Raw genomic sequence first — 26,551 nt, 5'->3', positions numbered from 1 at the left:
GGCCCGTTATGGCAGGAATCTCATCACTCCCTCCACAGGCTGAGGAGGCCAGGGCTCCTGCCAGCTGCGGGGGGGACGGGGGCTCCTGGGGCTGCACCTGGGCCCTGGCCCCTGATCTCTGGGGACTAAGGGGGTGGGGGCAGCTGGAACCACCGTGCCTGGGCTGCCCGTGCTCAAGGGGAGAAGCCTGGGGTCTCAGGCTGCTGGTCCCGCCTTGGGGGGAGCCCCTGGGAGCTGGGCAGGCCTGGCACCCCCGCCCCCGCCCCCCCCGCCCCATGAGTAATGTGTTTCGGGGCCGGGCGGCCTGTCAGCTACCAGGCTCCGGGTGCTTTATGGGCCCTGCCTGGTGGCTCTGAACTCCCTGGTAGGAAATAAAGTTCTCCCTCTGCGTCCCTTCTAAACATTTCACTCAGTGGAAACGGTGTTTAAGAAAAATGAGGACATATTTCTTCCTAAGGATGCAGTGTCCCCTTTGGGCAGCCTAACGCCCACTGTACAGCGGGGGGGGGCAGGGGCCAGGCACCCATCCCCCGGGCTGCGGGTGCTCCGGGGCCCACCTGCCCGCGGCCACGCAGCTCCAGGGCCACAGACGCCGCCAGGCTCGAGTGGCAGGGCAGCTGGCACCCTCTGAGTACTTCCGCCGTGCCAGGGATCGCCCTGGGCACCTCACGGTGTCGCCTCCCTGACCCCCGACAGCCCAGGAGGCTTCTGACCTGTCCCCACGTCCAGACGAGGAAGCAGAGCCCGGCAAGCCTGGCAACTGCCTCCGGTCGCCCAGGGTCAGCGCTGCAACTGGACTCCCACGGGGCTCGGGTGTCCAAGGTCACGGTCCAGCACCCCCACGGCCAGGGGATGGGTGCCTCCATTCTCACGGCCTCCCAATCACCGGGGCGGCAACGCTGCAGCCTCCACCCTGTCATCCCTGAGAACTTGCACCTGCCAGGCCACACGCCCCGGCTTCGGGGGGATGTGTCTGCGTCCACTCAACACGAGCTCCCTGTGCCGGCAGGGCCCTGGGCTTATCCTCAGGACACCCTGTGAGCAAGACAGACAAACAGACCGTCCGGGTTCCCGCCATCGCCGCCAGCTCAGATCTGGACCAGGGGGCAGATGTTCAAGTCAGTTCAAGCACCAGCACTGTCTGCGAGTCCAGGAGCCACAGGGGCAGCGAGTCTGGGGAGTGAGGAGGGGTCCCTAGAGACCGTGCTGCATCCCCTGCCCCCCAGCCCCCTGATCGTCCCTCCCATCTCTCTCCTCGCCCCCACTGCCAGCTTGTTTTGTGTTCATCGCTTGGTCCCCCATCTTCTCCAGCTGTGACTCCCACCCCCCGCCAGGACCTGTCCCCTAGGAAAGAGGGTCCTTCTGTCTTGGGCCTGAGCCCACCCCCAGCTCGGAACAGAAGGGCCGCCCGGCTTTCGGCTTTCGCAGGTGGGAGCAGAGGCTACGGCTCCCCAGGGCTCTCGACCACGCCCCCTGGTCCCCAACAGCTCTGAGACGGGAAGTGGGGGGGCCCCGGCCGCTGAGCCCTACTCGCCCCCCTTTGTTTATTTATTTATTATGATTTTTTAGTCCAGTTAAAAGGTTTACTATCCAGACGCGTCTAAGTGGCCTCACTTAGCGTAAGTAACTCTATAAATCAGGGGAACTGTTAGCATCCACCGCACAGGCTGGCTATCAATCTCCCCCAGGTCACAGCCAAACAGGAAGGGGAGAAAAAAAGAGCTACCACCCAGGGGAGATTTAAAACACACACACGGCGCACACACAGACCGAGCACGCGCATACACTCGGGCGTCTCTGTATTTGTACAATCATGTTATAAGTTACACGTGCACATGCAGAGCGGCCCGGAAACTGGCCCTGCTGCCTGTGGTTGTGGTAACAGAGCCCAAATGGGGCTCCTGCGGCCCAGAGGGAGTCGGAGCCCGAGGGAGGGGGCTCCACTCGCTGGGTCCCCACCACTCCACTCTCCGTGGCCTCTGCGCCTGCAAACCCGGAGGACGGTGCTCCCCACTTTGCTGTGTGGAGGTGAGCGCTCAGCAGGGAGATGCAGGGGACCCAGCAGGGGGGCAGTCCCGGCCACGCCCCCGACACACAGGGGACTCCAGGAGGGTGGCACCATTCCGGACTGACCGGCCGCCTCAGAGGGAGCCAAGGCCAGGAGAGTGGCCAGAGCTGCCGCCCAGGCGGCCTCGGGGTGCTCCCACCTCTTCACCCCAGCAGGTGTGGCCCCGCATGTGGCCGCGAGGACACAGGCCCCAAAGGCTGCAGGCTGCAGGCCTCCCGTGTGGACCCTGAGTGGGGGGACGGCCGGCCGGCCCACGTCTCCCACCTCGCCCCGAGGCCTCACCCGCCCGCCTGCCCGCCGCATCTCCCGTGAACTCTATTTCTCTTTCCTCTCTGAAAACAACTGAGCTGTAAATACTGTTTAACCTTCTCCCCCCCTCCCCCCACCCCCTCCCCTCCGCACTATAAAAACACAAATATGCCATAACTCAGCTGGCCCGGCCGCCCAGCCTCCAACATGCCCCGCGCCCGGGCCTCTCAGGAAGGTCATTACAAACGACTTTCCGATTCACTGCTCCTGAAATAATTTTGTGTATTAAAACCTGAATCTGCACTTTCTGGGGCCGAAAGCCTCGCTTAATTATGGCGGGTGTCCTTGGGACGGACAGTGATCCTTCACTTGCCAGCCCGCTCCAGCCCTCCGCCCGCCAGCCCGCCCCCCTCCCTGGGCCCAATCTGTTTTCAAAGTGTGTCTGTCCTTTATTAAATTGTTTTCTTTTCCACATTATCAGTTGCCATGGAGACCTCATCTCTCGGATTATTTGAATTTCATTATATCTATTGATTTGGGAGCATTTCATCTTTTTTATTGTTTTTCTGTCAATTTTCAAAACGAATAACCATCTAATTTGCGTCAGTGCTGATTATGTTTGTCCCTCAATAGAGGTCGGCAGCTGCGCTGGGGAAACAAATCAATGAAAAACCATCATAAAACTCCCCACTCCAGTCTCCGGGATGTGTGGGTGACATTCCACGCCTGTGAGAGACACACTCATCAGCTCCAAGTTCAGCTACGGTGGCAGCGGCTCCGCTCCACGTCCGCCTCCTCTGGCCTTAATATTTAATTTCGCGATTTGGGGCATTATTAGTGGTGTTTTTATTAGTGACTGTGCATGTGAGTGTTTGGTGGTGGGCCGGCTGTTCCGTTAATTTGTGGGTGAGGCTGGGAAAGCCCAGAGGAGGGCAGGGCGGACGGCGCTGGGGGTGCGGTGGGAAGTGGGAGAAGCAGGAGGGGAGCCCCGAGGGGGTGGGGGGGGGACGGGGGAGGGCCCGGGAACAGGAGGACCAGCTCAGGGGCCAGAAAAGCGGGGGTCGCGGGAGGAGGACCGATAGAAGGGGAGGAAAAGAGGGAATTCAAATTGCTTACTTTGTTGGTTTTTTTTAAATAATTTATGCAATTTTAAGCATTTATGTATAAATTTTTTAATAAGCCACCCTGGAGCAGGATGGCCATTAACATCCCAACGTCCTTCTGTCCAATGGGCTGGCTGAGAGGATCAATTTCTGAGAGTACTTTCCCTTTTTTATGACATGATAAAATGCTTTTAAAGCAACTTACACAAATATGGAAATTTTTTTTTTCTTTTTTTCCCTGTCCCCTCTCCCTTCCCCTAACAGCCTTCTCACCCGCCAGGGAGGGGTGTGTGTGCACGGGCGCGTGGCTAGGCGGGCGGGCACACACTCGCACACGCACTCGCACACACATGCTTGTGCCCCTCCCACTCCCTCTCCTGCTGCGGGGGGGCTGGCAGGGAGACAGCCCCAGTTCTAACTGGAACTGGCCGCCTGTCCTTCTAACAAGGGCATAAACTTTCATTACCCATGCACGCAGTCAAAGACAATTTAGGGAAACGCGCTGCTCGGAAAAGGAAAACCTCAGCGATTCGTGACCTACGCCGCCGCCGCCATCTGGGGGGCTCTCGTCTCCAGCTCCAGGGAGTTGGGGCCCTGAACCTCTGGCCCTGCCCACCGCGGGGTGGGGGGCCTCAGGGCAGCCGGCAGAGGGAGGGCAGAGGGAGGGCAGGGGCCCTGCCCTGGCTGGCCGAGAGCACCCGGGCGGGCCAGCCAGGGGACAGGCCCCCTCGTGCTCTCCCCCCACACCCCCTCACTAGCCCCACCGGCCACGGGCCCTTGAGGGCAGGCACAGGGCTCGTGCCTTTCTGACACCCAGTGCTGGCACAGAGCAGAAGCTCGGCTCTGCAGATGAATGGACGGACGGTTGGATGGAAGGACTGAGCGAAGACACAGTTAGGAAACCAGGCCCAGATGCCCTCAGGCCCCAGCAGGACACCGGCGATGCTGGGGAAGGCTCCCTCTCCAGGTATCACCGGCCCTGCAAGGGGGCCTGGGGCAGGTGTGCCTCTGGGTACAGAGGATGGGGGCACTGGAGTGAGGAGACAGTGGGTGGTGGGGGGGGGACAGCCTGGCCGCCACCCTCCCCTGGGCCTGAGCCCCAACTCCCCGAAGAGGACAAGCGTCCTACGCCCTTACTGCCGGGTCCCCTCCACCCTGCAGCCCCTCCTCCTGATGGGCAGCAGAGGGGACGATCCTGCAGCCTCCGCCGCCTTGCCGTCTGGGGACAGTGCCTGCCCCCCCACCCCTGTACCACGCTCGGGCACCGGGACTGTGGCAGCTTCCAGATCAGACAAATCGACACGAGGAACTCGGTCCTCTAACAGCTCGCCACTTGTAAGAACCTAGTTAGGTCTGTGCCCGGGCCTCGGTGTCCTCGTCTGAAACAGGACTGCTGAAAGAATGGCGTCGAGGGACGTGTCTGCAGGGAACAAGTGGGGCCTGCCCAGACAGCAACTGTGGGCGGGGAGGGGGAAGGCGCTTCCTCCGGGACCAGAGTCCAGCCTCCCCGAGATCTAGGATCTCCCTAGATCTCCCACAGCCCCGCTCTCTCCTTGGGCCATCAGCTGTCCGGGTGACTGAGACCCGAATGCCCGCGCCTGTGCCCTCGCCCCAGAGCATCTCCTGGGAGGCGTCCCTGGCCCCGGTGAGCCTGACCCTCGGCAGAGCAGAAGCGCGCCTCCGTGGCCTTGGGGGCAGCAGCCAGACAGCACCCCTGCAGTAGCCGGGCCACCCCAGCCCGCGGTGGGGACCCAAGGGGAGCCCACCCTCCCCTTCTTCTGTGTTCAGATCCCCACCCCACCCCCCAAACTGTCATTAAAATAACAAGTTTCTGTTACAATCTAAACATTCCCACATCGCATAAAGGGTTATATTACACCCGAGTCACTCCCGGGCCCGTGTTTGCACAGAAAAGCTCACGGCAGGTCCCCCCTCCTGACGAAGTGACTTATTAAAGTTTAAACAGTAATTAACAGAACAATAAAAATAAAGGGATGTTTGGGGAGTCATAGCGCACACAGGGTTTTTGGCAGTGCCAGCAGTTTTTCAGTGCCCTATGCTGGCAGCAAACTGCGACTGTGAAGCCAGGGGGGACGGAGGACGGGCAGGGACTGGGCCAGGCGGCTTCAGGCCCAAAGGGTGAGGAAGCACGGGGCGCAGGGGGGACCCCCGGAGATGCGGGGCGGGTGCAGGGCGGCAGGAGGCACCGCCCGGTGGCTGAGGCTCTGTGGGCCTGAGCACTTCCGAGAGCCCAGCCCCAGATGGGGGAGCGCCGTGGGCATCACCAGGCCTGCCGTTTGGGATTCCTGGGCCTGGCCCGCAGTTCCCGCCCCCCCAGCTTCTCCCCCGGATCCTGTGCTGGGGCACCTGGCACCCCTGGCTGCTGCGCCCACCACAGGGACTCGGGGAAGACAGTTCCCTCTGCCCGCTGTGGCGGGGCTACCAGCCAGCCCCAGCATGCCAGGCCCCACCTCAAGGGAGGAAGCAGGGAGCCAGGGAGGGACCCCACTGGTGGGGCTGCTCATCACACGGGGCCTGGGGAGCCAGGCCTGGAGCGCGGGTCCAGGGCCGAGCCGGTCATCCTTCACACCGTCTGGTTCTCCCCGCACAGGCTCAGGCACCTGACTGCAGGGGATGGCGGAGGCCGGGGACAGCGGAGGCCCGGGATGAGCCCGGGAGGAGGACAGGCTCCACCGGCCCCAAGAGCCTGGGGGGCCGAGGAGGAAGGGACAGCATCTTCAGTTCAGGTTCTTCCCACCAGGGCAGGGCAAAGGGCCAACTTGGGGACAGTGAGGGCCGTGAGAGCACTCCTCCCCTCCACCTCCTGCCACCTCAACCTGCGCAGGCCCTCCTGGGGATGTAAGTTCTCCTGTCACCTCTCTCCACCTCGGTGTCTGGCATCAGTGGCCTGGACCAGCTTGGAGCCCAGAAACCAGCCCCTGGCCCGGGGAGGGCAGCCCCTCGGGGGCCCCGGCACAGGCTCCCAGGCTGGTTCTCCACATCACAGCTGCAGGGGGTGATGTGAGCAGCTGCAAGCCACACGTGGAGGTGAGGCGCTGGGCCGGGGCCAGACACGCTCTCCAGCCCCGTGTCTCCTGGGATCTGGTTCCTGGGCAGCTGCCAGGCACACAGGGAAGGGACTCTGGCTCTGGTGCCCAGCCATGCCCCTGCCTTTCGCCACACTCCTGCAGGCACAGCCCGGGGAGTACTGGCCCACGCGACCTCAGTGCCGCCTGGCTCTAGGCACGGGACGGCCCTGAAGATGTGGAGCAGAGCTCCCTTCCCCCTCTTTCCTGGGCAGAGTTCTTTGGGGCTCCACCCCCTGCCCCAAGATGAGTGACTCACAGTGCCAAGAGAGTGGAGGGCCAGGCAGATTCAGCTGAACAAGGGGGCAGGTGATGCTTCCTTGGGGAGCCAGACTGGAAGGAGGTCAGGGGCTCAACCCTCCTGCAGCTGGAGGAGGCCCCCTGAGTCACCCAGTGCCAAAGCTGGGGTGGGGGTGCGGAGACACACTCAGGGTTAGGATAAGGACTGACGGGAGGAGGGCAGGTGGGGACAGCAGGCCCCTAACAGGTGTGCTCTAACGTGGGCAAACTGCTGCTCGTCCTAGAACCCTCCACCTTCTCCCCTGTCCCGGGGGCGTGGCAAGGAGCTCTTGCTGGACTAGGAGCTCCCAAGGGTGGCAGCGATCAGGGCACATGTCCTAGATTTGCAAAGAACTTTAGAGCTGGAGGGGAGCTGAGGCCCAGGACGTTGGGAGACTCGAAGCCCAAGTCACTAAGGCATCAGGACCAGACACATCCGGAGCCTCAGCTCCCACCGGGGCCCTCTCGTGACCAGATCAAACTGCCAATTTATGCTTCAAAGGGGAACTTTCTGTAGCCCGTTGGCCCCAAACCCCACAAGGGTTCCCTGCTGGAAAAGCTTCAACCCCACACTGGCCCATCTAGGCAAGGACCCCAAAGGGCTCTAAAGCACGCTTCCAGGGTACAGGGCCTGAAACTGAGGCTCCCACTGCTGGAGGGTCTGTGGCCCAGCTCACCCGCTTGAAAGGGGCAGGACGTGTGGGTGGGTGACTACACGAGGGAGAGGGTGTGGGATGCAGGGCAGGAGTGCGCGTATTGGGAGGGAGGGGACGTTCCTTTTGCAGAGATTGAGACTCCCAGGACTTGTGAGTTGTGCTGCGAAGGGGCAAGCAGGGCAGACCAGCATTCTGGGATTCAGAGGAAGGGTCTGGACAAGAGACAGCCCCAGGAGGGAAGGCGAGGATGGCAGCAGGTGGCAGAGGGATGCCCTGCCGGACGCTGCCACCCCACCCTCCCTACGGCCCATCTCCACAATCCCCTTGCTAAGGCCGCCAACGACACGAGGGGACTAATTTAGGAGTATTTTTGAAACTGTGGCCCTGGTGGAGGGGTTTAGCAGTTGTCAGCCATCTGGAGTAAGGAATTACTGTCACCTCCCTGATCCTATAGCCCTAAACCCAAAGCTGGTTACCCGCTGGAGGGGGAGGCAGCAGGTGGGTGGGGCGGGGCCCCCTCCCAGGGAGGTGCCCACAGGCCCAGAAGCCCCTCCCTTGCCCTAGGAGGGGGCCTGCGGCTGGGGAGGGGGGCCCGGGAGCCCAGGGTCTTCTGTGCTCTGTGCCCACTCGGGCTCCCCCGCCCGCTCACGCACGCTCACTCTCTGGGCCGCGCCGGGTCGCGCAGGGGCCGTCAGGTAAATTAGATCTGAAAGCTGACAATTTCTGACCATATTTCCTTGATTATTTCAAACAAATGCACAGCAGCCGCTGTAAGGAGATTAAAGTGACATAAACGTCCCGAGTGGGAGGGGGGAGGGCAGAGGATTCAGGTCACCCCCATCCGTCCCCCGCCTGACAGACGCTATATCGCTATCCAATCCAATAAAAAATCCCCCCCTTTTGCTTTAATTAATTTTACAGCTAGCTTGCTTAATTACTTTCAATCAAAATCCTCCTGCCATCGCAAAATTAGAGATGGTTGAGCTCCATTAGCCTAAATTCTTCATTTCCATATAGAAAAGAGGCTGTCTGCATCGCCAGCCTGGGCCCCTGGCAGGACAGACGCCCGTCTGCCCGCCCGCTGCCAGCCCGCTCGCTCCTGGCCCACGCTCCGTGGCTGTCTCTGGCCTGTGCATTCCCCCGTCCTGCTCCACCACTGCTCCTGGGGGCACACGCCCCATGACTCACGGGGGCCTGCGGAGCCAGAGCCAGGCTGGACGACCCGGACCAGGACCCGCTGCTCCTGGCTGGAGGAATGGCCCATCCTGGGACCTGGCGTTCTTGCTCAGGGGCCCCTGCTGCTCCCCTGGGGAGCCTGGTCCCCTGGCCGCCCAGGCCCCCCCGAGCCCCGAGCGGACAGTTCTGGTCCTCTGCCTCACCCCTCCTCAGCAAGCGGGGCTCCTAGGGACACGGGAGTCCTTCCAGCCTGGCACTCAGGCCCCGGCCAGTGCAGACCCCCAGAACCCACATCACCCGGGTCCCCTCTCTGCTGTTGCCTGGGCTGAGAGCCTGCGCGCTGAGTGGCTCCAGGGCCAGCTGTCTGGATGGTGCTGACGGGCAACGCGGCAGCCCCCACAGACCCTGGTGTTCTCCAGGGGGCCCCACGTGGGCCCCTCCTCGTCCTCTCATGTCCCTGGTTCCCAGCCTGCAACAGCTGCTCCTCCACCCCCAGCCCGGGGTCGGGTGGGTGGCGGCTCTGGGCTCCGTCCACATCCTGTGCCTGCGCCGGCTCTCTTCTCCTCCTCTCCACCTGCCTCCTCCTCGCAGCCCCCAACCCCAACTCCGGAAGCTCCACTTCACGTTTTCCACGCTACAGCCCCGAGTGTCACCACAGGGTCCGGCCCAACCTGGGCTCCAGCTGATTAAGGATCTGCAACAGGATGTGGGGATTACAGGAAAACCTGGCTCCGGATCTACAGGGGCAGGGGGCCAAGTCCTGGCCCTGGGACTCCCCTCCCCTCCCCTCCCACTGCTGCCTGCCACCTCCTTCTCAGCTGCCAGGGGCCCAGGGAGGCTGAGCCTCAGGGTCCTTACCAGGGTCTTGGCTGGACTCTGACAAGTGAATGACACTGGGTGGCATCGGGGGACCCAGCCCATTCTGGCAGAAGGGCAGGATCAGGGTGCAGCGGGGAAGGGGAGTTATGGCTGAAGTCTACCCTGGACCCTTTAATGGGGACAGGAAGCTAACCTGGTCCTCCCCGGGACTGGACCCTGGACCGGATGGAGGCTGGGCGTCCTGGGGCTGACCTGTGGGCAAAGGCAGAGCCAGGTGGGGCAGGCCTGGAGAGGCCCTCCTAGGCAGCAGGCCTTACCCAAAGGCCCAAAGGCTGTGGGTGTGAGGCCAGCTCGGGTGGGGCAGGGAATGGGAACCTGGACCTCCAGAGCCTGGCTTCCCGGGCGTCAGGGGCCCAGCGCTCTGTCTACTGGTGCCTCACTGGTCTTGCTCTCAGGGTCGGCCCACTTTCTCCTCTTCTGGGGCCCAGGTGAGGTTCTCAAACACATCCCCAGGAGCTATTGGCAGACACTTCCCGGGGTCCCACTGGCCCTAGGGACTCGGGGAGCATGGTTTCAGGTGTCAGACGGCCCAAGTCTACTGGGGAAGACACACCAGCACCACTGAAGGCACAGGAGGGAGGCCAGCTGTGAGTTCCGGGAGGGCCTCCCGGAGGCCAGCAGGTACAGGAGGTAAAGAGGGGTAGCAAGCAGAGGCACAGACGCGCCAGGCCCCAGCCGGGCTCCGCGGCTCCAGCTCCGGCTCCCGCTGCAGCGCGGCCCTCCACGCCAGTCGGCAAGCTCTCTCCTGCCCCCCTCTTGAGTGAGTCATCGGCAGAGGTGCCTCGCAGGAGGAACAGTGGGAGCGGCCCACTCCTCAGTGCCACTTGCTGACTTCCTGGCTGCTCTCCTCCCACAGGGACAGGGCTGAGCCGCGTTCCTGCTCGGCCCCTAAGCACGGTGCCTGGCACAGATGGGCCAACCGTAGAAGGGCGTCCAGAAGAGCAAGTCCTGGGCCAGTTACCCAGACCCTGAAGGGGCACGGCCCTGGGGGACTGGCAGAGCTCACTGCCCATCTCTGGCCTGCCAGCCAGCACCTGTGGAACAGAGACCTGGCCACCCCCCTGGGCCCTCCCCTGCCCCCAGCGTCCTTCAGAGATCCCAGGCAAAATTTCCTTTCCTCCTGGAAGCCCTTTGAGATCACCACACTCTGTAGGGTCCCTTCCTCCTCGTGCTCGGCCGATGCCCTGCCCCATGTGGCAGCACTTCTGTAAGAACTTGTTTAATTACCCTCTATCTCCCTGGACCGCGGGATCTGTAGGACGGGACTACTGCTTTAGCAGAGCGCCTGACCCAAATAAATATTTACTGAATGAATACAGAAAACTAAGTGCTTCTCAAGTTCATTAGGGGAAGAGCTGGGATCGGGGGCGTGGCGGGACTGCCACACCAGGCAAGCCCCACGAGCTCTAGGAATCTCTCCTCCCTGGGCAGCTGAGGCTGAAGCCCCCAGGGCCCCGGCCCTCTCGAGCCTCAGGCTCACCTCCAAATGCCCTTCACAGGGCTCTGCCTGGAGAACAAAAGAGGCCCCAGTTGTTCCAACATTTCTCTGGGAGAGGAACAACTGTTGCCAGCCAGGCCCCCTCGGAACAAATCCAGCAACTGTTTGCACTGCAGGCTGTGCGCTCCCTCCACCTCCTGTCTCTGTCCCGAAAAGGAGAAAAGGAAATTGAGAAAAGTTGGGGCAAAATCCCATCCCGAGCCCTGCGCCGCCCTACGGCCCCTCGAGTCTGGAGAGGTCATGAACACAAGAGGGCACGGGGACAGCCACCTGCCACTGCAAACAACTGGGACAGCCACAGCCAAGGGTGAGGCCGTGACATCAGGACCCAAAAAAAGGAGAAGGGAGTACAGGCTGTGGGGAGAGATCAAAGCCAGGGAGGGGCTGTGTGTGGGGGGGGCAGGAGATCTGGCCCCGAAGTGGAAGGAGAGCGGGGGTGAGGGCCAGGGAGGCCGACTGGAGGCTCCCGGAGGCCAGGCCAAATGGGGGAGGCAGGAGGCTTCTGTGGGGCAGTGGCTACAACGGGGGGCGGAGAGGAGGGAAGGAGAAGTTGACTGGGGAAGAGGGAGAGAGGTCTATTAAAAACCTCTCAGTGCATAACACAAAATGTCAGGGTTTATAGCTTCATTCTTGGCATTGCCGGGACCGAGAACCCAGCACAGAAATGTCACCGCTTGTCATGTTTAATCACCTGCTGTTTGTTAACACCTTCCCTGCAAGGAGCCTGTCTCAATCTGCCCCTGGGCCCCCAAGGGACCCGGAAACAGAAAACATCCCCGTCTCCATCCCTGTGCTCCTGGTGCTGCCCCGGGGTCCCCAGGGAGGAGCCCCATCCACCACCCATCTGCAGGCCTCCCAGGACCCCAGAGCGATCCTTCCCGTCAGAAAGGCCAGGGAAAGGGGCCCATGCGGTGTGAGCAAGAGGCTCACCCTCTGGTTCGGCCGGGTGCTCCCAGGCTGCCTATTTGCCTCCTGCCCCTTCCACCTGCCTTTCTAGGGCCGGCTGGCTGGCTGTCCCTTCTGTCCAACCCGCCTCACTCCCTGACCGGGGGGCCGGGGGTGAGAGGCGGCGAACACAGGCCGGCCCGCCCAGAGCCCCAGTGCCTGGCATTCACCAGTCTGCTTGAACAGCATCCGCCATATAACACGGAACATTCCACTGTCCTCGGAGCTACAGCCCAGGATCACAGCATCTGCGGTGCCGGCTTGGCGCGCTCTTGGGAGCATGCTTTCCTGAGTTGTTCAGGCTAGATAGACTCCGTCCTACTGCCCCATAATTCCTTCCTCTGGGGTGTATGGGGGGTAGGTGTGCGGTCGGAGGGTGGAAGAGGCCACTCAAGCTGCCTCAGTCGGCCCAAGGACACCTGGCTGCTCCCTGCTTGTGAAAGCAGTGAGGTCAACACCTGCGAAGGGAGCTGGGGCCTCTCTGGGATGACACCTGCTACACCCCATACGGCCCCCAGGTTCAAACCCCACACAGGGACAGCTGTCTGTAAAGTAGCAAGTTCATCCTTGACGGTTCCCAAGGGGGGCCCATCACTTCTAGAAGCGATGAAGGCCAGTGGTGATATTCACCCCCTAGCTGGGGCCTCCCGTGACCCCGGGAACCATCCCGACCTTCCCCTCTGGCGCAGTCTCTGCTTGCACGGAAACACATCTGACACACATGTGTCCACCACCCTGACTCCTAGGAGAAAGCCCATTCACTTAGACTTTCTTCCTGAGGGGCCCTGTGTTCTGAAGGGCCCCGCTCATTTCCATTTCACCAAAGAGACAAGTCCGAATGTTTTCCGACTCTCCTTCCACCCTTCCGGCCAACAGAAGGGATTACTCCCATTCTCAGGAGATAGGCAGTAACCAGGGCCTCTAGGGGAGGCTTCCTCCAAAATGCTGCGAATGCAAACTGCATGAACTAGTGCATTTCACTTGGCAGGAAGGCCCGGGATGTGTCCACATGTCACAGGTGGGAGACAGGTGGGACCCAGAGATGTTTGGGGAAGGGGGCCAGACTGCACGGTAAACGTCCTGGGCTGGGCTACCAGGGGAAGGGTCCTCCAGAAAGCCCGTCTTCCCCATGGGAGGCAGCCCTACCCCCTGCACTTGGGAACATACTCATCATTGTCCCCGGGACTCCTGCTTCCCCACCTGTGAAACAGGACAACTCCCTGTCTTTCTCTCAGGGAACTGAGGACGAGAAATGGGATATTAAATGTGGCACGCTCTGCATCTCTCAGAAGGCAGGCAGGTAGTAGGTAAGCTCACAGGTGCAGTGGCATCCTCGCCATAGGGGGAAGGACTCAGCCATAAAGGGGCGGGGTGCGGAGGTGGGTGCACAGGTGCAAGTCCTCTCCTATGTCCAGCAGAGGTTTCCCGGCAGTGCCTTGTCCTGCCTGGGCAGGTGCGTGTCACACCCCCCGGAGTTCACGTGGACCTAGCTGAATGCAGCAGCTCATGAAGCTGGGTGTTTTAGGTGGAGCCAATTGTCACCCACCCATCCTGGACAGAGAATATTCTGGTCCACGGGCTCTCCAGGACCCCAAGGGAGGAACTGTGTCAACCAGCCCATCCACCTGCCTCCAGAACTGAGGTGTTCACGGGACATGGGTCTTTCCAGTCCTGGGCAAATCAGGGCGACTGGTCGCCATGCTGGTGACTATGCAGTGTGATGGCTGGAAAGTGCTCCTGAAGCTCTGTTTTCTTGCCTGTCAAGAGCGCATGTCCTTGACACCCAAGACGTGCTCCTGGGTGAACGACCACACAGGGCCTTCTTATGCATCAGGGACATCAGACGAGCCTCTCCACCTGGGGGGTTTGAAAAGCTGCCCCCATTACGGACAGGGACCTTGAACACACATGGAATGCGTCCCTCAACTCAGCAGGCCATGGTGGAGCCCAAGAGGAGTGGGGACCTGACCTGAGGTTTGGGGGAGCTCCCGGTCTAGACCCATTCTGCCCAAGCCTCTGGGATTTATCAGATGAGCACGGCTTCCCAACAAGGCCCCATGCTACAAGCCTTCCATTAATTTACTACTCGATGGGAAATTACTCCTCACCCAGGAATATAAGTTTTCATCTTTTTTTAAGTTAGATTCTTAAAGCAATTAGCAAGGCATCTGGCGATGACCTCACCGCCGTGGCTGGGCCCTGAGGGGCAGAAGGGCCGCCCTGAAGCTGCACAGACCCCTGGCTCCAGGCCCATGAGGGCAGTTCGGGGAGAGCAGGGAGCCCCTAGACACCGGTCCTGGGTCCTGGGAGGGACGTGGGGGTGGGGGGCACACGGAAGTCTCTGATATTTGCTGTTTGCGGGAGACGGCCTTTCCAGCACCACCTGCCCATGAAGCTCCTGGTGGCAATTGCCGAAAAGCCTCGGCAGCTGGGGCCATGGGCACATTTTCTATTTTTAATTGTTCGATAGGAATATTAACTCATCTAGGACCGCTCCCAAGACACACTTCCCAGCCAGAGGGTTTCCCCCATTTCCCAGACCTTCCTCTCTTTCCCTCTCTCGAGTCAGAAATCAACTTCAAAATTAGTAACTGGAGACATAGACCTCGGTGATTTTGCAAAGATCAGAGTACTGGAGAGAAAATAAAGCAGACACCCCTCACCCCGAGGCCCCGGGACAGACCTCTGCTCCCCTCCCCGAGCTGCTGACCCAAGCACACGTGGGCACCGCCACTGCTGCCACAGCCCCACTTTTCCTGGCTGAGGAAGACTCGCAGCCTCTCTCGTTCCCCTTGGTCAGCCCCACTGACCGTCTGCTCACTCGTCAATCTCGAGGGCCACCCAGAGGGGCTGGGGACACTGAGGAGGCCCCTAGGGAAGGAGGCACGTGTCCCAGGGCCCAGACGGGCCTGGCAAGAGGCTGACTCTCCTTTTCGCTTCCATCTCCGAAAGGAAGGGAGGGCTGGGTCTCTATGGAGCCCAGAGGAGAACCTGCCAGCAGCTCCTCTGTGGGAGCAACACCAAGGGCTCCCGGCCCAGTCCACCAGCAGCACAGTCACACACCCCAGCCCGAGCCAAGTGTCACTTGAGCTTGAGACGGACCACACTGCCGGGAAGAAAGTGTTAGGGACGAACCCAAACCCTTCGGTCCCGTCACCCCATATCCTGGGAGGCCCCCCAACAGCACGGGACCACTTGGTCTCCTCTCCCCTACGTGCCCTTGGCCCCCCTGCCCTGCTCTTCCTTCTCAAGGTCACGGGGCTGTCCACACCAGGAATATTTACTCACCAGACTGGCCCTGTTAGCAGCACTCACCACAAATATGCTTTCTGATAAAGTTGGCAGAAAAAAAGTTCTAGGGCTCAAAACAATGTCAGAAATCATCCCCCACCCCCAGCAAGCGAGGGTGAGGTGAGGCCTGCAACCAGGCTGCACAGCCAGCCGGGAAGAGTCCTGGGGGAGGCTTTTGTCACTCTCACGGTTCTCCTTCCTGTTTTACTTCCCAACATACAGCCTGTTGCCAGGGCACCGGGGGCTGGGATGGTTCTGAGCGGGTACTGGGGCTCGGCCCCCACGAGGCGCAGCCTAGAAGCAAGGGCACGGGCGGGGGGGGGGCAGGCCTCTGCCTCCCCCAGCCAGGAGCCTCCTGGGAGCCTCCGGAGGACAAGGCCGGCGGCCTCTTACCTCTGCTTCTCCCCGGGCCGTCTCACCTCACTGAGCCCCCTTCCCACCCACCCACCCTCCCTCGGTGCACATGGGCTTTAATGTTTTTATTACCTGTTTGACTCGCTGCCTTATTGCTTCTCCCCTTAATGGGGCCGTAACCGTGGAAACGAGGAATAAACGGCCACCAGAAAATGAGATGATTAAACAGGTCACCCTGGCAAAACAAACTCAGCCAAGGAACCTCTGGGGTGGGAGGGGAGGCTCCCCCCTCCCCCAGCAGGACCAAAAGGCTTGGACCAGGCCGCCCTGCATCCCTGTCTTTAGAACTGGGGCAGGTACTCGGGGGGCGCCCCCTGCTGGGCAGTGGGGGCACCTGGCTGACCCCTCCCCAAGGCAGCCTGCCTGGCTTGCTCCAGAGTCTCCGGCTCTGGAGTCTCTGGCTGCTGCCTGCCAACACAGAGGTGACAACAGGGGCCGCAGACAGGCACATGGGGACGGAGACGTGTGAGAGCCCCGGCCTACTCCTCTCCTCTCTCATGCAGCTCCCCCCCACCCCGAGGTCATGGAGAAAGCCCTGAAGAAAAGGCCTACGCTGGCCAAGCTCAACTCAAGAGGGTTTCCTCTGGGAACCCCTGGTCTCCCGAGACACAGAAATGTGCCCATCCCCTGTGTCTCCCTGCTCCCCGGAAGCCAGCAGTGCCCTCCTCTCAGGCCAGGAGGCAGCAGGGACGCAGGGCCCTCTTGGCCTTCAGAGGAGTCTCCGCAGCCTGGAGCCCAGGGCACTGGCTGAGGCTGTAGGGCCAGAAGCAGCCACAGGAGGCAGCCCACGGAAGCTCCAAGGACCCCAGCCAGCTCAGGAACGGCCCAAACACTGTGCTAGGGGACAGAGGCCCAAAGTCTCAGCAACGCGGGGGGCGGGGGGCTCCTCCTGCCACTGGGTCTACCTAGCCGGAGGGACCCTGGGACTCGGAGCAGGACCTGGAGAGGACGGATGGCCAAGCTGCAGAGAGATCTGCTGGCGGGGAGATGGAGACGGGCAGGGGAGGAAGTAGAGTCCCAGACCACCCTGGCCCCCGCCCTCTGGTCCCCCACAGGTCGCAGGGGGCTGCAGGTGCCAAAGACTCTCCCAGGCCCAAGCCATGGTCACAGTCAGCAGCTACTGTGGCCCCATCTAACCACACAACGGCTGTCTTTAGCCCTGGGCCCCCTTCATGTCATCCCTAATCCCAGCCCCACTCCTTCCTGTAAACCAGGCTATAGAGAGCTCTCAAGGAGCTAAAACCCAGGTCCCCAGGGAATCGGCCAGCGTTTCCTGCCTGCTTCCTTCTGCCCCCACTAAGAAGCTGGGAGGCACTTGGCGAAGAGGCACATCAATCAATCAACTGCGCCAGCACTAACAGTGGGAAGGCACGAGACCAGCCCCGTACCCAGTGCCAGGAGGAGCCGTCCACACAGAGCGACTGTAACGGAGCAGGAGGAGCAGCAGAGCAAAGTTCTTTCCTGGCCTTGACCTTCTGGGGGCCTGGGTACAGAAGTCTGAGTGCCACCCCGACACACCACTGCCGTGGGCCCAACCAGATCCTCTGAGATGCAGGCCCCCAGCCAGCCCCTTATCTCCTATCTCTTTCCAGGGCCAACTGGGTAGGAGGCTTTAAAGAGGAGGGGCCAGGTAGGTTGGAGGGCCAGGCTGTAGGGAGCCGGGTGGTCCGGATGGAAAGGGCAGAAAGCTGTGGTTGCAGGATGGGAAGCAGGAGTGCGCCTGGGTGGGGGTGGGGGTGGGGGTGGAGAGGATGATAAGGCAGCAGGGAGAAAGGCCACCTGGAAGTCCACAAGGTGCTGGGGGTGCGGAGAACACCTGGCTGCCTATCTCCTGTCCCATTACTTCCCATCCTTTATCAAGTTCAAAGGCCACTCCTTCAGAGAGCACCCTGAGCTCCCCACCCTGCGCTCCTCGGCCTGGCCCGGCCCGGCCCGTGTGACAGAGGAACACACCTGCCTCCCTCCACCAGGCAGGTCCTGGAGACCAGAGAAGGCCCCAGTGGCTGCGACTTCACCACGGCAGCAACTCCAGCAGGTGCTCCCTCAGGCCTTCTGAATCCCTAGCTTCACCAGCCGCAGGGGGCCTCTTCTGGGACAGGGAACACTATGTCCGGACCAAAGTGGGCTGTGAGGATGTCAGGCTGCCCTGAGGCAGCCAGAGGGGTGAATGCTGGACCACCAAGTGGCCGATTTCCACCACCCCTGGAAGGAAAGACGCCGGCCTTCTCCTTCTCCTCCTCCCCTGCTGTACCGTGGCCCGGTGACCCCAGAACAGCAGCTGCCCGCCTTGGGGACCCACAGGCTGGAATTACTACAGAGCAAACTTCCTTCTTGCCCCCCAAAGATGAGGAGAGGGAGGAGGAGATGTGGCAGACGCCAGGGGGTAAAGGTTTAAAGCCCAACTCAGACAGGAGCAGCCTTGTGGGCCCTGGGGCTGGAGAGAAATGGCCCGACCCCTGTAAGCAGGCGGGCCAGCCAGAGGAGCCTGGTGGTGGGCCAGCCCCACTAACCTGGCGGGGTTGGGGCAGGGGAGCCCGAGCCTGGACTCTTCCCAGCCCCACCCGATCCCCAGCCCAGGGACTTGAGCCAGGGGCAGCAGCTCTAATGAGGAGATGCTGCTGCGTGACTCAGCCCTCCAAAGGTGTCTCCATTTATTTTATTTTTCCATCATAAAAACCCAAGCTGCAAGTCAGCCAGATTCCCTGGCCGTGGGGGCTGGGCGAGCAGTGGCAGGACGGCCAGGCCACACAGGGTCTCGGTGGCCCCGGGGCCCTTCTCGGAGAGGACAGCCAAGATCTCCTGGCCCGGCCCTCCAGGGAGAGAGGGCCTGGGGTGGGCCCTCTAGGAATCCTTCCAGAGCCGCCCTTGCTGCCTCTGGCTCCTGTTGCAAGAGAACGGCTACGCCAGGGCTTTGTACCCTGGATTGCGCTCTAACGTCTCACGACTAGGACCACGGCTGGTTCAAGGGCCGCGTCGCAGCCCAGAGACGCCTGTCTGCAATGCCTTCTTCCAGAGAGGAGGCCCAAGCCGTGTGCTTCTGTCCTCGTCCACTCCCCCGCCCTCAGAGCTGCCTCGCGGAAGCTCCGCGGCACAATGGAGTTGGGAGCCGAGCCGGGGAGCAAGAGGCCTGAGAGGTCCTCTGATGCTCGGGGCCCCACCAACGTCACAGCCAGCCTGTGTGAATGGTACCAGGAAGCCGGCTACTTCCGAGACAGCCCGTCTGTCCTTGGCTCTGACTGCTCCTTCCTGCCAAGATGGCACCTACCCCTCGGCAGACTGGCAAAACCGGTGCCCAACCTGACTGCAGGGACCGGCCCAGCGCAGACTGGTCGAGTGGGTGTATCTGGCCAAGTAAAGGCTTGAGGAAGGAACATCAAGGACAACCTGCTGGGGCTTCCTGCACAGCTGAGGCCAGGGCTGGGGTGCAACAGTGGGGGCGCGGGTGTCCATGTACGATGCCTGGGGCTCCCGGCCCTCCTCCCGCTAACCTCCCCTTGACACCATGGTGACCCAGTGGACAGTGTCACCCCTCTCGGCTCTCTGTCCGTGGCCATCCCCTTGAACTGGCTCACTTGCGCCTTGGCCCCTGACCTGCAGGGGCCTCACTGATGGACAGGTCAGCCCTGGGCAGCCCCTCCTCTCCTCCACATGCTCTCCCTGGGGACAGCGGGGCAGTCACAACCAGACCCTAAGAACCAAGGGCAAGTTCCTTCTCAAAGCTCCACTGCTGCTTCAGGCCTCCAGTCCTGCCAGGGTCCAGCGGGAGCCTAGGGAGGGGTGGGGGCGCGCACCTAATCCTGGGGAGCTTCCCAACTGTGGGATGGATTTACCTGTGTCTGAAAGCTCCCTCCCTCTCCCCTCCCCTGCCCGGCTCCCTCCCCCAGGGAAATCACTCTAAAAGGGCCTAATGGAACTATGTCCTCCTCTCTTCCTCTCTCTCCTCCCTCTCCTCCCTCCCTCCTCTCTTTCCCTTTCCTTTTTTTTTTATTAGCATTTGTGGAATTTATTCCCAAACTCTCCTAATCTTCCGTACACAACCATTTGATTTGCATAACCCAACCCCCTCTCATAAAAACTGGCTGCTAGTTTAATTAAAAAATGTAAATTTGCTGTCATCTCGGGGCCTGGTGAATTAGGACGACATCGGCATTTTTTATTGCTAAAGACGTCCAGATTGATCCAGCCCTTGGCTGAACTATGGAGGGGGAACAAGGGTCCACATGGCCCCTGAGGGTCCTGGGGTCCTGCCGTCCCTCCTGAGAAGCCCAGGTTCTCCAGCACTGAATGGCTTCTGGACGGGGTGCTTCAGGACCCAGACCTGTCCCAGGCGGGAGAGGACGTTGACCCCTGATCCCACGCTTACAGGGCCCCTGGCGCCCAGCAACCTCTATGGGGCTAGTGTCTCCACACTGCGCTGTATTGTGCCAGAGAAGCTCTCGGGGAAGCTGTCCCGGGTCCCCCGAGAACAGAGCCCCTCACAGCACCAGCGAGGAGCCCTGCTAGCCACGAGCCCTTCGGCCGCAGCCGGGGCCAGAAGCACACCCCAGGCACTGAGGGTGCGCCCCAAGATGGGCTCAGAGGGGATCTCAGAGTGCCCACCTGCTTCCCTTTTTTTGTGAAGAGGGAAAAAAGTGCTTTTCTTTGGAAGTTCTGAAATTAAGTGAAACTTCCAAATTCAGAGAAAAGGCTGAGCTGGTAGCAGCAGATGACTCCTCCAGGAAGAGTGTGAGCTAGGACACCTCGAGCTCCGCCCACTGACAGGCCAGAGCTTGGGGCTCGGGGGCTTCGGGGAGAGCCCTGCTCCCTCGGGAAGGGGACCTGTCCACCTCAGTGGCTCCTCCAGAGCCTAACCCTGGGGCACTGGAGCAGTCCGTCTCCCTCAGCCCCAGAGACGCTCTAGAAGGTTCTGCCTCCCACAGGCCCAGGAGCCTCTCTCTGGTCGGGGACATCCTCCAGGAGGTCTCTGGGGTCATGTGCCCCCAGCAGACTGGGAGGGACTGTTGGTGTAAGGCAGGGGGACAGACGCCAGCTCCAGCTGGCACCCAGGTTACAAGGAGGAAGACGAGGAGGGCCCGCCTGCCAGCTGAGTAATGCCTGGGCCCGTGGTGCCCGCCCACAAGCAGAGCCCAGGCTGGGCAGGGGGTGGTGCAGGGCGCCTGGCCCATCTCTAAGGCCTGCTCCCGGGCTGGGTTGGGCGGGGGCCCTTCTTCTGAAGAAAGGGAGTGGGGCCCGGGGGCAGGAGGCGATGAAACACCTGATTACACCTGATTACGGTGGGAGTGGGGGTGGGCGTGCGCGGAGGCCAGGGAGGAGTGGGGGCAGCAGTGGCCTTACAGACCTTCACCGCTTTGCCCAGCAGGGGGTGTCACACCTTTCCTGGGCACACAGGCCCCAAGGACCTCCACATCACAGTACCTGAGATCACACCTGCTGGACACGGACAAAACTCGGAGCCACCGCCCCTGCCCGCACACACGCACCCACTTCCCAAAGCTGACCACCGTGTCACCCACCCTGGGCCCCCCAGTACTGCCTCCCTCCTGCTCTCTCTGCCCACTCCCCTTTGACCTCAGAAGGTCAAATGTCAGCTCATGGGTCCCAAGGGGCAACGCCATGAACTTGGGCCCTTTACAAACAACAACCCTGACAGCCACCTATTCTTCTCTAAATGAGACAGGAGGGTTCAGAGATCAGCGTCAATGAATTATCAGTCTGTTTACTACGGACTTCTTTCAAAAAACATTTAGAAAGAAGGCAGTGGCTTTTGTCAGGCCAGGATCTGAGGGTCCTGGTCAAACTGTGGTTTCAAGAGAGAGGGCTAATTGAAAGCCTGAGGCGCTTATGGTAAACCTCACTCTGGGCTCCGATTGGAACCCCAGATGGGAAGAAAAGAAAAGCACTGAAAAAATTAGATTAAAACCAATGAAAACACCAAAATATCAGGATAAACTGCCCCAAGCCAGCACCGTGCTACCTGGGAGCCTAGTCTCTGTGCCATACTAGGCCCCCCCAAAACCCACAGTTCAAATTCAGTAGTTTGTCTAGTGTACCCCTTGTGTGTGTGGGGAGCTACAAAAGGGGAGGGGAGAGAGTCCTGGGCCCCTCACTTTGAACTGATAACAGCCGCCTCATCCCACGGATTCTCAGGTGAAAAATACTCATTAGCCATAATAAGCAGCTTGATCATCCGACACAGCCTTGTCCCAAATAAATTAAATTCCTTTACCTTGAGACAGTCGCCCCGAAACCAGACTAACCACCTTTCCCAACAGGACGCTGCTTTCAAAAACTAAACCACCCCCCACTAAAAAAATAAAAACACACACCCCAGAGCCTGACACACAGAGATCTTTGCCGGAGAAAAACACACACACACACACACTCACACACACACAAAACACGGAGCCATTCAAAAAACGCGGAGAACAAAAACCCCCACAAAAAACCCCTAAATCCTCTCTCTGGGTGCCCCCCAGCTCCCTCTCCCCTCGGTTCTTTCATAATGACAAGCATCAAATTAGTCACAGTCACTAAGCAAGTAACAAATAATAACAATAATATCATCAGAAGCCTCGCAATCCAGAAACCAGGGCGAGAAGCGCAGCGGGCGCCGGACCCTCTCCAGGCCAGCCCCCACCCCTGCTCAGCTGCTACCTCATTGGGCTAAAAATACTAACTTCCGTAAAAGAACCGAAAGAAAAGTGAAAGAGCCTCCCCTGGTTCCCACCGCCGGTACCTGTACCAAGATCCATGCTCCTCTCTTTGGTCCCAAACTCTTCGAGGAACGCCAAAAACAGAAGGGGAAAGAAAAAAAAAACATCTGTTTAGTGTCTCGTGGGGCCCCCGCCGCCCCCCCGCCCCCCCGCCCCCGCGGCCCGCCGCCCCCCCCCCCCCCCCCCGCGGGCGCCGGAGCGGTCCCCGGACCCGGCGCGGGGCAGCGGCCCGGGCAGAGCCCAAGTTTCTGCCGCCCGCCCGGCCGCCCGCCCCCGCCGCTCTCGCGCTCCGGCATCGCGCGCTCCGCAGCTCCGCTTCGCTCTCCACTTTACTAAACTAAAAGAGAAACTATTTATAGACGCGGCCCGGGTCGGGGGTCCGGGCGGCCGGGCCGAGGGGCGCCCCCGCCCGCGCCCCGCGCCCCCCGCGCCCCCGCCCGCGCCCCCCGCCCGCGCCCGGCCGAGCCCCGCGGCGGCGCCCCCTGCCCTCCCCCGCCCCAGCGCCGCACTCACCATAGTCGGAGAGTCGAAAGCCGAATTCACTTAAATAATCAACTTTCATAATACTTAATTAATGCCTAATTGCAACTGATTACTCCCCGAATAACAAGTTGTTTTAAAGCCCTGATGTCATTGCTCCTGACGGTAACACTCAGGGTAACAGTTTGGCAGGAGGGAGCGGGCGGGCGGGAGGGCCGGGGGCGCTGCCAGGCGCCGAGGTGATTGGCAGGGCGGCCGCGGCGCCGCCTCCTCCGGGCCCCGCGCGCCGCCCCGGCAGGTGAAAGAGCAGCGCGCGGCCCGCCCGTGCCCGCCCGTGCGCGCCCCCGCCCCGCCCCGCCGCGCCCGCCCCCGCCGCCCGCGCCCGCGCCCCCGCCGCGCCCCCGCCGCCAGAGTGAATGGGCGCGCGCTCGCCCGCCGCCGCGCCCCCGCCCGCGCCCCCGCCGCCCCCACGCGGACGCGCGGCCCCGCCGCCCCCGCCCGGCGGCCCGCCTCATTGGCCCAGCGACGCCCCAAACCTCAGACTTCGGGAGGGGGAGGCGGGGCCTCGGCGCGGGCCGGGCGGCGGGGGGGGGGGCGGGGGGCGGGCGGCGCTCGGGTCCCCGCGCCCACTCCGGCGGCCGCCCGCCACCAGCCGCGCGCTCCCCACCCGCCCTGCCCCGCGCGCTCCCCCCGCGCCCCTGCCCCGCGCACTCCCGCGCTCCCCCGTCCCTGCCCCGCGCCCCCCGCGCGCTCCTGCTCTCCCTCCCGCGCTCCCCCTCCCCCGCGTGCTCCCGCGCCCCTCCCAACCCCCCCGCGCGCTCCCGCGCTCCCCCCTTGCCCCGCGCGCCCCCCGCGCGCTCCCGTGCCCTCCCAACCCCACCCCCCCGCGCGCTCCCGTGCCCTCCCAACCCCACCCCCCGCGCGCTCCCGCTCTCCCCCCTTGCCCCGCGCGCTCCCTCCCGCGCGCCCCCCGCGTGCTCCCGTGCCCTCTCCCAACCCCACCCCCCCCGCGCGCTCCCGCGCGCCCTCCCGCGCTCCCCCACTCCCCTGCCCCGCGCGCTCCCGCGCTCCCCCCACACACCCGCGGGTGGACTCGCTCCCTCTCCGCGCCCCTGCCCCGCGCGCTCCCGCGCTCCGGGTGCTGGCTGGCCCCGGGGCTCCCCGCGCACAGGGCCGGGCAAACTTTTCCGCGAGGGCGGGCGCAGGGGTGAGCGCCGCGGGGCCGTGCCTGCTGGGTCGCGCGCCCTGAGGACTCTGGGCCATCCAGGGGCTCGTGTTTCCCTTCCTCGCTGACTCTGACGGTGGGGGCAGTGGCGAGGCTGCTCGGTGCCCAGGAGTTAAAGCTGCCAGAGATGGGGGGTGGGGTGGGGGGGCTTGGGGGGCAGGCGGGACAGGACACACGCGTGGGCCTCCCAGAGCCCTGCGCCACCCGCTGCAGGCTGCAGGACAGCCAGGACCCCTGGCTTCCACTTTGCCTTGAAAAGCACTCGGGTGTCCTCCCAGACCCCGGCTGCCCCGGGCCAACCCAGACCCCCTTGCACATCCCTGCTCTCCGCTAGGGCTTCTCTCCCCTTCCTCTGCCCCAAAGGTCAGCCCCCTGGCCCCACAGTGGGGTCAGGAGGGGCGTCCAGCACCTCCTTGTTCCCCCACTCCACTGGGCAGCCTTTACTCGGGTCACCCCACACAGACTCAGGCCAGCACCTGCCTTGGCTCCCTCTGCCCTCCTGCCCCTGCAGGCCTCAATAAGGAGCTTGGCCCCAGCGTCCTGCCACCTGCCCCTCCGACAGGGGTCACGGTCTGCCAGTCCCTCTCTGGACCAGAGCTCCTGTGCGCTCTCCTAGGCCCTGCTCTTTCCCCCAGAGAAAGCACTCTGGTGGGTCTCTCTGTCCCCAGATGTCCCGGCTCTGGCCAGATGTGTTGAAATTCCTTTATTTTCATGATCCAAGTTACCCATTGGACTTGGAGGGCCTCCAGGAAGGAGGCGGCCAGGTGAGCAGGAGCGTAGACAGCTCTGCTAGCCCAGTACCTAGGTCTCACTGTCACTAGCTCTCCCTGTGTCCCTTGGGTGCCAGCGCTGGGCTCTGCTCTCCTCCTGGTTCAGGGAAGGCCACACTGCCTCCAGGTAGGGGAGGGGAAGAGACCCTGGGTTTTCTCTGATCTTTGGGCAGGATTCAGCAAAATGGCACTGGCTTATTTTTGCAATATTTCTGTTTTGCAAAGGGAGAGGCCCAAGGAAAACTTGGGACAAAAAAGTCAGAGAATAATCTTAGTCTATTCTTTCTCCCACTTTCACCTTACTTTTGTTCTTCATCTTTTTTTTCTTCTTTTTTGTTGTTGTTCCAAATGGCCCAACAGAGAGGAGATTAGCATCCCTTCCCTATCTGCCCTCCCCGGTGCCTTCTTGGAGAGACCCCTTTGCCTCTCCACAGGCAGCCCTCTGCCAGTCGGTCATGCCCATTCCTATGTAGGAAAAGCAGCTGGAGAGACCCAGACACTTTACTGAAGATTCCCTTGACCCTGAAGCCCTGAGCAGAGCATCAGAGCTTCTGAACCAAGCCATGTGCTACCAGGCGGTGAGGACAAGCAGTGGCGCAGGGCAATCTCTGAAGGCATCTCTGCATCCAGGACTACTCTGCAGTATACGCATGGCTCTGGCTGCCCTCACCTCTGACTCTCCAAAGCAAGGCTTACAGCTTTGGGCTGCAACGTCAGGCAGGCAGTCCCAACCCGATCCTGAGTGTCTGCCTCCCCACCTGGGCAGCTGGGTGTGGAAGGAAGCCTGAAGACCTACGTCACATAGGAGTGGAAGGGTGATTTCTGGGTTTATTTGATGATGCACGTACGGGAGCCCCCTGCATATGTGGCCCACACAGCCTGCTAGCTATCTCCGAAGGTCCTTCTGGGCTTCTGCTGATGGGGCTCAGGGCATGCCTTCCAGTCACCTAGACAAGGCCTGCTGACTTGGCTGCATGGTGACTTTGGGGCCTGCGGGTGGAAGGACGCAGGGCAGACAGGGCCAGCCAGAGGGACCCGTCAAGTACGGTGGTGGAGGGAGGAGTGGGCTGCCTGAAGAGCCTCTGTTGTGCCAAGGCAAGAGCCACAGTCGGCCACTACAGGCTTACGAGGGCTTGCCCAAGAGCAGATAGGCCAGGGAGGCACAGAGAATGAGGCCATCTTGGCGTGTTATGATTTGAGAAAGTCTGAGAAGAAGGCTGAGGCACTGAGGTCATGAGGTGTGAGTCAGAGGCTACATAATGGAGGGGGTCCCCAGATTCCTGTGTCTTTCTCTCCCCTTGGGTGTGTGCTCAGAGGAAGCCTTGGCTTCCTAAGGTTTCTGGCATCTCTAAGGTTATGGCCCATTTTTGCATTGAGGACCCCAATGCGGTGACCCCAAGGCCAGGCCCCAGGGAGGACATCTGTGCCTGGGACTCGGGGCACGGGAAGCCCAATGCCTCAATTCTTCACGGTCTCAAGGCCCTGGGCCCAGAGACACCAGTACCTCCTTACATGCCCCATCCCATCCCCAAGAGAAAATGCAGAGCCGTGCTCAGCAGTCCCGGCCACCAGGCCCCTCGCGGGCCCGGGGAAATCCATCAGCTCTCCCCAGGCCGCGTCCGGGGTTGGCTCCGGGTCCCCTCACACCCCCAGAGTGGGCCCACTCATTCTCTCCCCCTCCCGAGCCCGGGGCCTTCTCACTCACCAGCCTGTTTACAC

The 26,551-nt window shown here is 61.8% G+C and overlaps 1 protein-coding gene and 1 long non-coding RNA gene across 2 annotated transcripts in view; one reads left to right on the top strand and one right to left on the bottom strand.

The window, feature by feature from the left end:
• The window catches only part of CASZ1 (castor zinc finger 1), a 42,231-nt gene extending 19,206 nt beyond the window's left edge, over nucleotides 1-23,025 (bottom strand). The window contains exons 1-2 of the mRNA XM_038532041.1: nucleotides 22,871-23,025; nucleotides 22,381-22,419 (exon numbers count right to left, since the gene is read on the bottom strand). Of these exons, the coding sequence (XP_038387969.1) occupies nucleotides 22,381-22,419; nucleotides 22,871-22,919 (88 nt within the window). The 5' untranslated portion in view covers nucleotides 22,920-23,025. The remainder of the gene's footprint in view (nucleotides 1-22,380; nucleotides 22,420-22,870) is intronic.
• LOC111094148 lies at nucleotides 3,708-5,260 on the top strand. The gene is made up of 2 exons (XR_005356203.1): nucleotides 3,708-4,387; nucleotides 4,582-5,260. It is a non-coding gene; the product is annotated as an uncharacterized LOC111094148 (long non-coding RNA).
• Nucleotides 23,026-26,551: the final 3,526 nt, after the last annotated feature.

The sequence above is a fragment of the Canis lupus genome, chromosome 2 (assembly GCF_011100685.1).
Source record: "Canis lupus familiaris isolate Mischka breed German Shepherd chromosome 2, alternate assembly UU_Cfam_GSD_1.0, whole genome shotgun sequence".
NCBI classification, from domain to species: domain Eukaryota; kingdom Metazoa; phylum Chordata; class Mammalia; order Carnivora; family Canidae; genus Canis; species Canis lupus.
Note: the sequence above shows the minus strand (reverse complement) of the source record. Positions and strands in the feature narration are given on the sequence as shown.